At 43.6% G+C, this 12,242-nt stretch overlaps 1 protein-coding gene across 1 annotated transcript; it reads right to left on the bottom strand.

Moving 5' to 3' along the window:
- Positions 1-833: 833 nt before the first annotated feature.
- On the bottom strand, positions 834-11,622 carry LOC137442865 (sulfotransferase 6B1-like). The gene is made up of 6 exons (XM_068141958.1): positions 11,390-11,622; positions 10,294-10,478; positions 9,219-9,345; positions 6,748-6,842; positions 4,797-4,983; positions 834-1,659 (listed from the first exon to the last, which is right to left on the bottom strand). Exons 1-6 carry the CDS (start codon positions 11,532-11,534, stop codon positions 1,541-1,543), a joined length of 858 nt encoding a protein of 285 aa, XP_067998059.1. The 5' UTR covers positions 11,535-11,622; the 3' UTR covers positions 834-1,540.
- Between the last annotated feature and the right edge of the window lie 620 nt (positions 11,623-12,242).

Here is a 12,242-nt window from a genome sequence, read left to right as displayed (position 1 = left end):
CACCTCCCAGCCTGTACTGGTGCAGTTTATTCTTCCTTCCCAGGTGCAGGACTCTGCACTTAAGCTTGTTGAACCTCATTAGGTTCCTCTTTACCCAGCTCTCAGCTTGTCTGAGTCTCACTGAATGACTGCACAGCCTTCAGGCGAATCACTCAAGCCTCCCAGTTTGGTATCATCAGCATCTCCCTTCAATTGTATTGCAAGGACCTGATGACAGGCAGATTTTTCTCTCACTGATCTCTTCAGCACCTAACTTGTGTTGTTTGTGCAGAGGCAAAATTGGAAGGTATTGATGTCAAGCTTGTACAAGCAAGGTAGGAAATGAAAGGGCTGTGTGGCAAGTGTGAAATGCTGGAGAGAACATTTGTGTTTGGTGTGAATTAGGCCTTAGCTCAGCTTTTTAGTAACCACACCCCCAGAGGATGAGCTTGCCTTACAGATGTGTGTAACTTCAGCTCTCAAAGCAGACCAATTGTGTTTGTCTGCTTGGGTTTCTTTTTGATCAGCTTGTGCTGTGCTTTTGATGCCTTGGAATTGTATGGCTGGGGAGAAAATCTCTAAAGCCAGCCTGCAAAGCTGAGGGTGAGAACAGAAAACACATCACAGAATAACTAAGAAAAGTTTTCACTGGGTTCACAGAAGAGTCCCCAGGATGTGAACACAGGCAGCTGATTCTTCTAAAATCTGCCTTGTCAGGGCAGGGTAAGCAAAGAGGTTGTGTTTAGGTTAGCTGTTCTCTGAGTGGTGGTTTGTTTGCCCCAGAGGAACACTGAGTTCTGTTGCACAAGGACTGTGAAGTGGAATGGTTCTCATCACAACGCTGGAGACAAACATTTTGCAGGAAGAAAGTCAAAACTCCACATTCATATTTCCTCAGCATAGGGGGCAGCAATTTACATGGGCTTATGTCAGTTGCTTTTAAAACATACATGCTCTCCAGGATCTAACCCAGCAATAAGTTACATCAAAAAACTACATACTACTAAAAACCAAAAAAGGCAGATACTTTATAAACAAACTCTCTTCAGATGTGCAGTAGGAATTTTCATCTTCCTTAGCAATAATGAAGTCTGTGAAGATAAACACTTTCCAAATCACAGTAGATCATGAAGGGAGAAAGTCTGTGGTCAAGCCTTTGGTCTCATTTCCCTGTGATGTGGTTTTAGACTTCTTTCTATATTCAGATTATGACTGGGGGTTAGTTGGTTTCTTTGTTTGTTTGTTTTGCTTCTTGATATCTCCAGAGAAATCCCCAAGTCAGATCTAAGAAGTCCACTTGCATCTCTCTAGAGCAAAGTATAAATAAATGGTCAAGTGGATTGGGTTGTAGAAAAGGGGTCTGACACCTGACTCTGTAAAACCATATACATCTGTCTGCTGAAAGCTGTGTTCAGCTCTGGCATCATGTGCTCCAAATCTCATGGTTGCAATCCTTTGTACTGGGGGTATAGCAAACAGCCTGGGATCCCCCACTCACAGTTTCCCACCAATTGCTCTGTCTGTGTTTGGTTGAGAACTGGGTGCTGTTCTTCACAGGGAGTCAAAATTCATAGATGAGACTCTTTGCCATTTTGCTCAGTTTCATTTTCTCATTAAATGTCTCCTCAAACCTTCGATTCTGTTTTGGAGTGAAGTGGTTCTTCCAGTCACCAACAGCACCTAGAAGAGCAGGGGCAGAAAAAGAAAGGGTGAGGCTAGCAATAGAATAGTGCTGAAAATGATTTAAAGGCAGCTCTGCTTTGTTTGCAGGTAGCCTAAATGATTCATTATTGTTAACTGTAGTCTTTAAATTGTTATTAACCATTGTCTTGGACTTAGGTCATGATCATGATTGCAGTAGGTCATGATTGTGAGATTTATTGGTCTGGCGAGACTGATGGAAGCAGCTGGATCATCATCCATCAGTCTTGGTTAGTGCCAGCAACACTAAGTTGTGAAGACAACAACACTAAGTTGAAGAAGAGCAGGTTTCCCAGATGGAATTAAAGCTCTTGGTCATCTCAGCAGAGAGGTATCTTGGCCACACCTGAGGTGTATGCAGCTAAAGGTTAGGCAGTTATGTCCAGAGCACCAGGGCTCTGTTAACAGTCAGTAGAGGGAAATGCTTTTTTCCTGGCTGAAAGTCATCTCCTTCTGGTCAACATCTAACACTAAGTGAATGGTTCCCCCAAACCAGCTCTAGCTCACCTTTGAGAAAGAAGACTCCTGAAAAATGAGCCCAGAGACAACTAATAGATGAGGGGGGGAGGGCCTGAAGCACCTCTCCTACAAGGGCAGGCTCAAAGAGCTGCAGTTGTTCAGCCTGGAGAAGAGAAGGCTCCAGGGAGACTTAATAGCAGCCTTCCAGTACTTGAAGGGGGCTACAAGAAGGCTGCAGAGGTGCTGCTTGCAAAGCATGGAAAGGTAGGACAAGGGGCAATGGTTTGAAATGAAAGAAAGGGAAATGTTGGTTGGGTATTAGAACAAGTTCTTTAGCAAAGGGTGATGAACCACTACAACAATTTGCCCAGGGAAGTAGTTGAGACCCCATCTTTGAAGATATTCAAGGTGAGGCTGGACAAGGCTGTGAGCAAGCTGATCTAGTGGAGGATGTCCCTACTGACTACAGGGGGCTTGGACTGGATGAGCAAAGAAGACACTGGTTTTTAAACTGACATATGTTAATGAGACCATGCTTACAGTTTCCCATCATGTGCATCTTCTAAAGATGCTGACAGAACATTCCAGATAGCAGAGAAAAGGAAAGCAAGCTGGAAGACTAACCCAGTTTTCTATATCCCTATAAATGCTCTGTGAACTGCCTGAAACTAGCTGAGCCCCTGGGATTTCATAGAATCATAGAAGCAATAAAGTTGGAAAAGACCTCAAAGATCATCGAGTCCAACCTGTCACCACAGACCTCATGACTACTAAACCATGGCTCCAAGTGCTGCGTCCAATCCCCTCTTGAACACCTCCAGGGATGGTGACTCCACCACCTCCCTGGGCAGCACATTCCAATGCCTAACAACTCTCTAAGAACTTTCTCCTCACCTCCAGCCTAAACCTCCCCTGGCACAGCTTGAGACTGTGTCCTCTTGTTCTGCTGCTAGTTTCCTGGGAGAAGAGACCAACCCCCTCCTGGACACCCTTCAGGTAGTTGTAGACAGCAATAAGGTCTCCCCTGAGCCTCCTCTTCTCCAGGCTAAACAATCCCAGCTCCCTCAGCCTCTCCACATAGGGCTTATGCTCAACGCCTCTCCCCATCCTCATTGCTCTTCTCTGGACACGTTCAAGTGTCTCAATGTCCTCCTTAAACTGAGGGGCCCAGAACTGGACACAGGAACTACTTGGAAGAAAAATTTGTGATTTTTTTTCAACTTTTTAAGAGTAACTCTGTCAAAGTTCACTGACTTAGAAAAGTGCATTTGAGTTGTTGGTTGGTTTCTTTGTTGCTGGCATTACCTTTTGGCATTTGCTTCAATCCATTGGTAAAAACATTCTGAGTTAGTGAAACGTGCCATTTCCCTATTGACTGAAACACCTCTTGGTTTAGAACTGTCAGATATTTTAAGGGATTAACAGTAGAAGTAATCAAAATCCATCTCACAGGATCACAGAATCAACCAGGTTGGAAAAGACCTCAGAGATGATCAAGTCCAACCTATTGCCTAATACCTGACTCCTGACAACTAAACCATGGCTCCAAGTGCCACATCCAACCCTCTTTTGAACACCAAGTCATCTAGGCCAAGCCCCTTGCAGTAAGCAGGGACAGCCCCAACTTGATCACATTGCTCAGAGCCCCAGCAAGCCTGACATTGAATGGCTCCAGGGATGGGACCTCCCCTACCTCCCTAGGCAACTTGTTCCATCACTCCCATAGTCAGCTACTTCTTCCTAATGACCAAGCTAAACCTACCCTTCTCTAGTTTAAAACCATTGCCCCTTGTCCTGTTGCTGCTTGCCTTTGTAAATAGTCCCTCCACAGCTTTCTTGTAGTCCCCCTCAGGTACTAGAAGGCAGCTATAAGGTCTCCCTGGAGCCTTCTCTCCTTCAGGCTGAATAACCCCAACTCTTTCAGCCCATCTTCATAGAGGTGCTCCAGCCCTCTGACCATAATGGCTTTGATTTACTTATTATCTAAATCCAAGGGAGCTTCTGAAATGTCAGGAGCAAGAAAACAACCCCTGCAGAGACTTTAAAAATCACATCTGAGCTAAGCACTGTTGAAGATTTCCCCATGGCTTCCAGCTTGGCCAAAGTTTGAAGGCTACTTATAAGGCCATCAGGTGACAGAGTCATCCATTCTTACACTGTTGTCAGCATATTCCCTTTTAGGAATATTTCAGTAAGATAAAAGGCAATAAGGAGGATAGGCAATAAGGAGGATAAAGACTATGAGTAATCTCCTGTGGAAGGAATGTGTCTCCCTCTCTCTCATTCTAGGAAACTAAGTGACCTTTTGTGTCAAGGGGATCGGTTGTAAAAGACTGAGGTGGTCAACTTTTAGATAAAGAAAGGTAAAGAGTAATGCTTTGTGAACCTTTCCTTTTAGCTTAAAAGCTCCCATGGAGCACTATTAGTCAGGCTTGTTCAGACTCTTCCATTCTTCTCTAGCAGAAGGGTGCATTTTCAACCAGAGAACTCAGGGGGGGGAAAAGTGACTTTTAAGAAGGCTCCAAATTGTAAGACCCTATCATTGATGCCTGGGACTGAACCAAAGCATCACTGCAGCCCAGGAAAGAGCTGGACTGCAGCCTCTGGCTGGCTTCCCAACTTCTTATGCTGTGTTGTGGGTGGAGAAGGGAACTTACCTTTCCTGAAAATCAGCTTCTTGTTGGATGTCAGTGCACAAACGGTGTTGTTGGGATCGCTGTTTTCCTTCTCTGTGTCACTTCTCATCGCTGAGAAAGATGACTTCTTGCATATGTCTTGGATATCATTTTCACTGACATTTAAACTCAGGAAGAGACTGATTTTCTTCACAATCTTAGGGAGATCCTGAGGCACAAGAAAAGTAAAGCATTTACATCTCTTTGCTGATTATCAGACTTGCAGTTGATATGAAAATGATCCTTTTTATTCCATATCAAGTTTATCACACATTTATTTGATGCAGGAAGGACATGGACCCGATGAGCGGGTTCAGATGAGGGCCATGAAGGTGGTGAGGGGACTGGAGCACTTCTGCTATGAAGACAGGCTGAGGGAGCAGGGGTTGTTCAGCCTGGAGAAGAGAAGGCTTCAGGGACAGCTAATAGCAGCCTTCCAATACTTGAAGGGGGCTTACAAGAAGGCTGACGAGGGACTGTTTGCAAAGGCCTGGAGAGATAGGACAAGGGGCAATGGTTTGAAATGAAAGAAGAGGAGATGTAGATTGAATGTTAGGAACAAGTTCTGCACCATGAGGGTGGTAGAACAGTGCAACAGGTTGCTCAGGGAGGTAGTTGAGGTCCCATCCCTGGAGATACTGAAGGTCAGGCTGGACAAGGCTGTGAGCAAGCTGATCTAGTGGAGGATGTCCCTGCTGATGACAGGGGGCTTGGACCAGATGACCTTTGAAGGTCTCTTCCAATCCAAAACATTCTATGATTCTATGTCATTAGATTGTGAAGATGACAGGTGGAAGGCGTCCCTGCCCATGGCAGAGGGGTTGGAACTAGATAACCTTCAAGGTCCCTTCCAACCTAACCATTCTTTGAATCCATGTTGGTATTTGAGTTTTCTGTGTAGTCATTTCCTTTCATGGAAGCTTTTTTCCTAACCCCATAGCCTCTAATTTTCTTCTGTATTGGGAGCACAAGTCCCACTGACCACGAGTGGTTTTGATGTCTTATGTCACATTTTGAGAAGTTTCACCTGAGATGCCAGGCATGGCAGGTTAATGTGTGTCCCTTAGCAGATGTCCTTGGTTAGTCTTTCCATTGGACCAAGAATGAAGAACATAAAATTCTTTCTGTAGCCTGAGGAAAATAACATCATACATGTCCCACTCCTGTATCTATGAAATGCAACTCTCACAGGGTTTGATATTTATGCAACTTGTGCTACTCTGCCACGGTGAATCTGCATCTGGAATATTGTGTCCAGTTCTGGGCCCCTCAGTTCAAGAAGGTCCTCAAGGAACTGCTTGAGAGAGTCCAGCACAGAGCCACAAAGATGCTGAAGGCAGTGGAACATCTCCCTGCTGAGGAAGGCTGAGGGAGCTGGGGCTCTTTAGCTTGGAGCAGGGCAGCCTGTGGGAGACCTCATTCATGTCTATAAAGATGTGCAGGGCAGTGTGGAGAGGATAGAGCCAGGCTCTGCTCAGGGATGTCCAATGACAGAACAGGGGCAATGGGTGCAAGCTGGAGCAGAGGAGCCTCCACGTGGACATAAGGAGAAACATTTTCATTGTGAGGGTTACAGAGCTCTGGAATAGGCTGCCCAGAGAGTCTCCTTCTCTGGGGACATTCCAAACCCACCTGGATGTGTTTCTGTGTGACCTGCCCTAGGTCATCCTGCTTTGGCAAGAGGTTTGGACTGGATACTCTTTCAGGGTCCCTCCCAGCCCCTAACATTCTGTGTGATTCTGTGTGTGCAGCCAGAATTTGCTCACTAATATAAAGTGATATGCAAATACAAAATATGCCCAAAGATATGCATGAATGTTTTCCTTCTTTCTCTCCTTTTGTTCATTATAATTTACCCTTTGATATTTTAATCATGCTAATTTCCAAGTAACACTTTCTGAAAGAAAGAAAGAAGAGCAGAGAACATGTTTACCTTCTTCATGTCTTCATAGAATAAAAACAGGATGTTCTTGTCATTTGCATGTTCTTCCCAACTGAGGAAATGATCAAACCAGGATCCACAGACAACTGGAAAGAAAACCCATGTGGAAGGGTTTCACATAAGCTCTAGTCATAAATAACTCTGACTGTATCTCACCCATGCAGGAGAGTGATCCCTCAGTAGTGTGTACCCTGCGTTCCTCTAAAATGCATTCAAATGTTTATTTGGGCTGACTCAACCTTACAGTCTAAAGAGGTCACTGCTCTTACTGGACTGATAGAGATAATGTTCTAAGATATGGTTCTCTAGAGGAAACAGGCTCCAAAACCCAATGAAAGGCCCCTAATGAAGGAAAATGTCCCCCCCCTAACAAGATCTGAGTGTCTCAGCAGATGTCTGCATGTCTGTGCTGACAGAGATATGATCACTCCACTAGGAAATCAAATAAGGTATCTGTTAAGTGGATCCCACTGTTGTTAGCTCTGTTTTTGTCCCACCAAAGGGGAATATGTATTATTTGTTTAAAGCCAAAGAAGAGTTATGTAAAGAAGTTATTATGCAAATACATCTTTCAGCCACCAACACAGACAACTTAAGGGTTTATAGTTGACTCACAGCACTTGTTTTCCCTGGCTGCTCTTTTTGGTGAACGATGGGAGGAGATCTAAATCTCAGCTTCCCTTTAAAAACCAAAATTCTGACTCTTCTGGTTGAAAGACAATTTGGACTGCATGGAAAGCTGAGTTGAAAGCCTCCTGTAGCTGTTGAGGGCAGGCCTGGAGAGAGCACACAGCCATCCAGAAGTATGACTTTGCTTTACCACTGCTACCAGAAAAGTGTAATGCTGTAATGAGGTTGCAAACCCTGAAATATAATGAAGTGCTTTGCTGAATGCTCCAGTCTGTAACCATCTCCTGTGCACAAAGCACTATCCAAGGCAGGTGGGTTCCACAGTTTTCAATTAGGCTCTGCTTTCCTGGTCAGCCAGACTGGGGATGTGACCAGCAATAGCACACAGTAACTCTACTGGCTTCAGGTGTACAGCATACAGCCTTGGAAACAATATGGACAGCATCACACTTGTCTCTGTGTCCCCTCACCCATGCTCTGAACTGAGATTAACTCTGCAAGAGTACTGCAGGATGAGGATCAAGCATCACAATCTTCACGTGTTTCTATTAGGAGCAAACCCAAGAAACTCTCAATGGGTCACCTCTTACATAAATTTCTACTGTACACACGTTTTTATGCCATGCATAAGCACACAGAAAATAGAATCATAGAATGGGTTTGGTTGGAAGGCCCCTCTAAAGGTCATCTATTCCAGCCCCAAATAGAAGGTGGCTACTGATTTACAGATAAATTGGAGATACTTTTAAGATTTAATAGAATCATAGAATTGTTAGGGTTGGAGTTGCTTACAGCCACATCCAGCCTGGCCTTAAAAACCTCCAGGGATGAGGCTTCTACCACCTCCTTGGGCAACCTGTTCCAGTGTCTCACCACCCTCATGGGGAAGAACTTCTTCCTAACATCCAATCTGAATCTACCCATTTCTACTTTTGTTCCATTCCCCCTAGTCCTATCATTACCTGACACCCTAGAAGTCCCTCCCCAGCTTCCTTGTAGGTCCCCTTCAGATACAATAAGGTCTTCTCAGAGCCTTCTCTTCTCTGGACTGAACAGCCCCAAATCCTCTTTTCTTTTTTTTTCGCTCTTGTACATTCAGAGTTGATACTAAACAAGCCAAGAACCTGCAGATCAGTGCCTTAGGGCTGCTGTGAGCAAGGAACATAAGACCTGGGACAAAGCTCACACAAGCCGGTAGACAAATTGACTTCTGGAGTGTTGATCTAAGCCCATGCTGACTGCAAGGGCACTGTGCTTCCAAGCTTGTCAAGGTGATAGGTTGTTGTGGCTGTTATCATCACTGGGGTTGTATAGTAGGAACATGTCCTGAAAGGAGTAATAAAGTACTAAAAGTGGGAGTGGATAACTGAAACACAATCCTGTCATCATCTTCCACTGCTACCCATAAACATCTCACTCTTGTCCTTGGTCTTTGGACCACACTACTACGACAGATATTCAAGGCCAGGCTGGACAAGCCTCTGATAAGGTGATAGGGAGGATATCCCTACTGACTGCAGGGGGGTTGGACTAGATGACCTTTGGAGGTCCCTTTGAACCCAAATCATCCTATGATTCTATGTCAAAGAGCAGCAAAAACCTGCAAAGAGCAGCTGTGCTGAAGTAGTGCAGCCGTGGATAGAAACTCCTCCTTGCAGGGCTAAAGCCAGCATCCTGTTATTTGCTCTTGTTTACTTCAGCATTAGAAGTTATCCTGAAGGAAAACCCCGACCAAAGCCATAACAGCAAGGATTTCAATTAGGAGTTTTTCCTAACTCTGTGCATCAGAAGGTAGTGTAAACTGCAAGGAGAAAACACAACCTTTATCTTACCATCTCCTTTTAAGAACAAGTCAAAGAAAGCAGTCCAGCTGTCAATAGTGGGAAGGTTTGGGTTATCCCTGTAGTAGTGATACATGGAAACTGCAGTATCTTTTGGATTTCTGCTGATGTAGATCATCTGTAAATCAAGATGGTGGAGTTCTTAGTGCTAGCATCCTTCCTTTCCTTTAGAGGAGCTCTGTGCGTAACTGTAGTGTTTTCACAGGCAATTTTGCAGGGTCAAAACTCTTTCCTTTAGGAACCCCTCTGTTGGTGGCCATGCCACTAAGATTCAAATGGATTTGTCCCTGACTAGGCAGGAGTCAGTAGTGGTTAGTAAACAATTCCACGTGGACAGAGGTGTGTCTGCTGCAGCTGGGTGATGTTTATGTTTTATGAAGGAGGCGGTGTTCATTTTAACTCATGACTCAGTTCACTGGCTCATAAACCTAAGATATGAAGCTATTGGCTAATTAACATTTACAAGACAGATGCAAAATGGAAGTTTTCACCTTCTCTTCAAATTAACCTTGCCCCCAACAATGTTCTATAATGTCTGGATCTGAGTAATGCTAAAAATTTGAACTTCTAAGCTAGAATTTGAGGCCCAGAACTGATTTATTTTAATGAGCTCAGACCTTAGCATGGGTTCTGATTCTGCTTCCCACATTTCAGTTCTTATCCCTTTCTCCTTTATAAGGTCTTCAGAAATGTTCAGTAGGAGGGGCGGAGTATCTTCACATCCAGAACAGTCTGTAAGTACCCAAGACAACTACTTTCTAAGTGGCTCCAGCCTGCAGGAAATGGGAACATGTAATCATCCCCTATCCCTAAGGTATTCCTGATGTTATTGTTTGTGTATACAGACCACCTGTGGGAGCGCTAGGGCAGGAGCAGACCCTAGTCCCTAGCCCAAGCCCCAGCTCACACAGACTGCTGGTCAGCTGTGTCTCCAAAATTCACAGCAAACTATTTCTGGAACCTCTGAATCATTCGAAAACTGTTAAGGAATGGCAAGAGAAAATCGCTTCCCTATAGGCATTCAGTGCATCTTAACTGCTTTTGTACCTTTTATTTTATGCCTTACCTTGCATTTTTTATTCTTAAAATTTGTGGGTAGCATGTTGTAGTCTAAGTGTGTTGGGATGAGCCTCTTTGATGAGAGTTGATTCAGTTCCTCCAGTCTGGATATGTCTCCAAATTCAATGGGGGATGTTAGTGTAGCCTGAGCACTGAAAAGGCTTGTTAAAACTCTTGCAAGCCAGTGAGTGCCTGAAGAAAAGTAAGGGGGGGGGGGGAGGAAAAAAAAGAGAATGAGAGAAAGAAAAACAAAAAAGAAGGAAAAATAAAAGGAAAAAATGAGGGGGGGGAGGGAAAGGAAGATTTGTTAATGGGAAAAATACATGGGGCATGTATTTTGCAGAGTGAAACAGCTTGCTATGTACAAGTGCTAACTCTAATCCTCCAGCTTCAAGAAACTTTACATAAGTGAGTAATCCCATTGGTTCCAAAGAGATGAATACTGGGAAAATGAGGACTGTAAATGAAGTACAAAGTAACTCTTTGAGAGGCACTAATGTTGGTACCAAAACGTTCTCATGAGACAAACTGCCTATCGGCTGAGAAGCTGTGCTGTTGTAATCAACAACTGATGAATTTATCTCTTTTTCCTTACAGTACCTTGAGTCTTTATATTTGGGGAAGCGTTAAACTGAGCTTCTCTGGGGGGTGTTTCTGTGTGCAAGCGAGGCAGGGCAAGAGTAAAGACCAAATAAATACAGCTACTGCCAAGAGCCATAAAAGCAACTTAATACAGCTCCTGACTTGCACATAATTGAATGCGAAAAGCCCTCAGAAAAACCCTTCAAATACAGATTTTGCTACAAGTGAGAAATATTTATTTGCTTCACCATATGAAAACACTTGAGCTTATTTTCCATTAAGGAAGCAAAGTTTAGACAAATTACCTTTGTTTTTTAAATTATTTGAGCACTTACTGGCAGAAGAGTTTATTCAGATACTAAACCACCCTCCCTTGTTGCTTGCACGCAGACATTTCTCGAGTAGCTTCAGCAGACATTTCTCAAGTAGCTTCAGCAGACATTTCTCAAGTAGCTTAAGCAGAGAACACGAAGCAAACAAATTGAGACTTCTTGGAATTAATCTTTCCAAGTAAAGCTTACCAGATTTGGGATAGGAAACCAAAAGGACATCATCTTCTCGAGCATCAAAAGCATCCAGAGAGTTTAGAAGTTCTAGAGAAGACCTGGTGGTAAAGGGAATCCCCTTAAACATGTGAATGAGTTCTTCCTCGCTGGAGATGGACATGTTTGCTTAAGTCTTGGATATTTGCAAATCAGGTAACAGGGAAGTGACAAGAGGATTGAAGAGTCACTTCTGAGTCAGATGACCTGAAGTGACAATCCAAGACTAAGCAATGCAAGCCTGCAGGCTTATATAGTTTGTTGCCTGCTGTTGAGTCCTGCCAGAGATTGATTTTTCCAGGGAGTTGATAAAGACAAGTGCTGTATTAGAAATAACTTGATAAATAACTGAAATGCTGAGTCAAGAAAAAGGCATGCCATTGGTCATTTATTAGCTCTGCAGATAAAGGCAGGAGGTGATATTCAAAATGTCTTAATGGTGGAAAGCTATGAGAATGAAGATTATGTGTTGCCTTAAACTACATCTGAGATGATTGTTCTGGTGAGATAGGCTTTGTAGGAAGCTGGCTGAGCTTCCGAGGAAAAAGCTACAGCTGAAAATCCTTTTGGTGACTGCAAAAACAAATGTTGTGTGTGATCCAAATAACCTATTGATGGCTTTATTTTACCAAATATACAGCAGCCTGGGTTTCTTTAAAGCTCAAAGCAGTTCCAAGTAGTTTAATTCTGTGATGTTAAAGAACTCCTTTATTTTAGAAATTCATCCTGAGGCTTTTCCAAAGCAGAGGCACTTTAAAACATTATCACTTTCTAAACTGTCACATGTCTCTGTAAGAAGAGTACAGCCAACAGAAATCACACATTTAAAAGG

The sequence above is a fragment of the Melanerpes formicivorus genome, unplaced genomic scaffold (genome assembly GCF_026170545.1).
Source record: "Melanerpes formicivorus ecotype bairdi unplaced genomic scaffold, bMelFor1.0.p_v2 SCAF_8, whole genome shotgun sequence".
Classification (NCBI taxonomy): Eukaryota; Metazoa; Chordata; class Aves; order Piciformes; family Picidae; genus Melanerpes; species Melanerpes formicivorus.
Note: the sequence above shows the minus strand (reverse complement) of the source record. Positions and strands in the feature narration are given on the sequence as shown.

What these genes read in the sequence shown, in the direction of transcription:
- LOC137442865 (XM_068141958.1), bottom strand. Translation starts at nt 11,534, where the DNA reads ATGTCCATCTCCAGCGAGGAAGAACTCATTCACATGTTTAAGGGGATT. An exon ending in CTTGTTCTTAAAAGGAGATG is followed by an intron (nt 6,843 to 9,218) that starts GTAAGATAAAGG and finishes TTTTCTTTCCAG; the next exon opens with TTGTCTGTGGATCCTGGTTT. An exon ending in GAAGCTGATTTTCAGGAAAG is followed by an intron (nt 1,660 to 4,796) that starts GTAAGTTCCCTT and finishes CTGCTCTTCTAG; the next exon opens with GTGCTGTTGGTGACTGGAAG.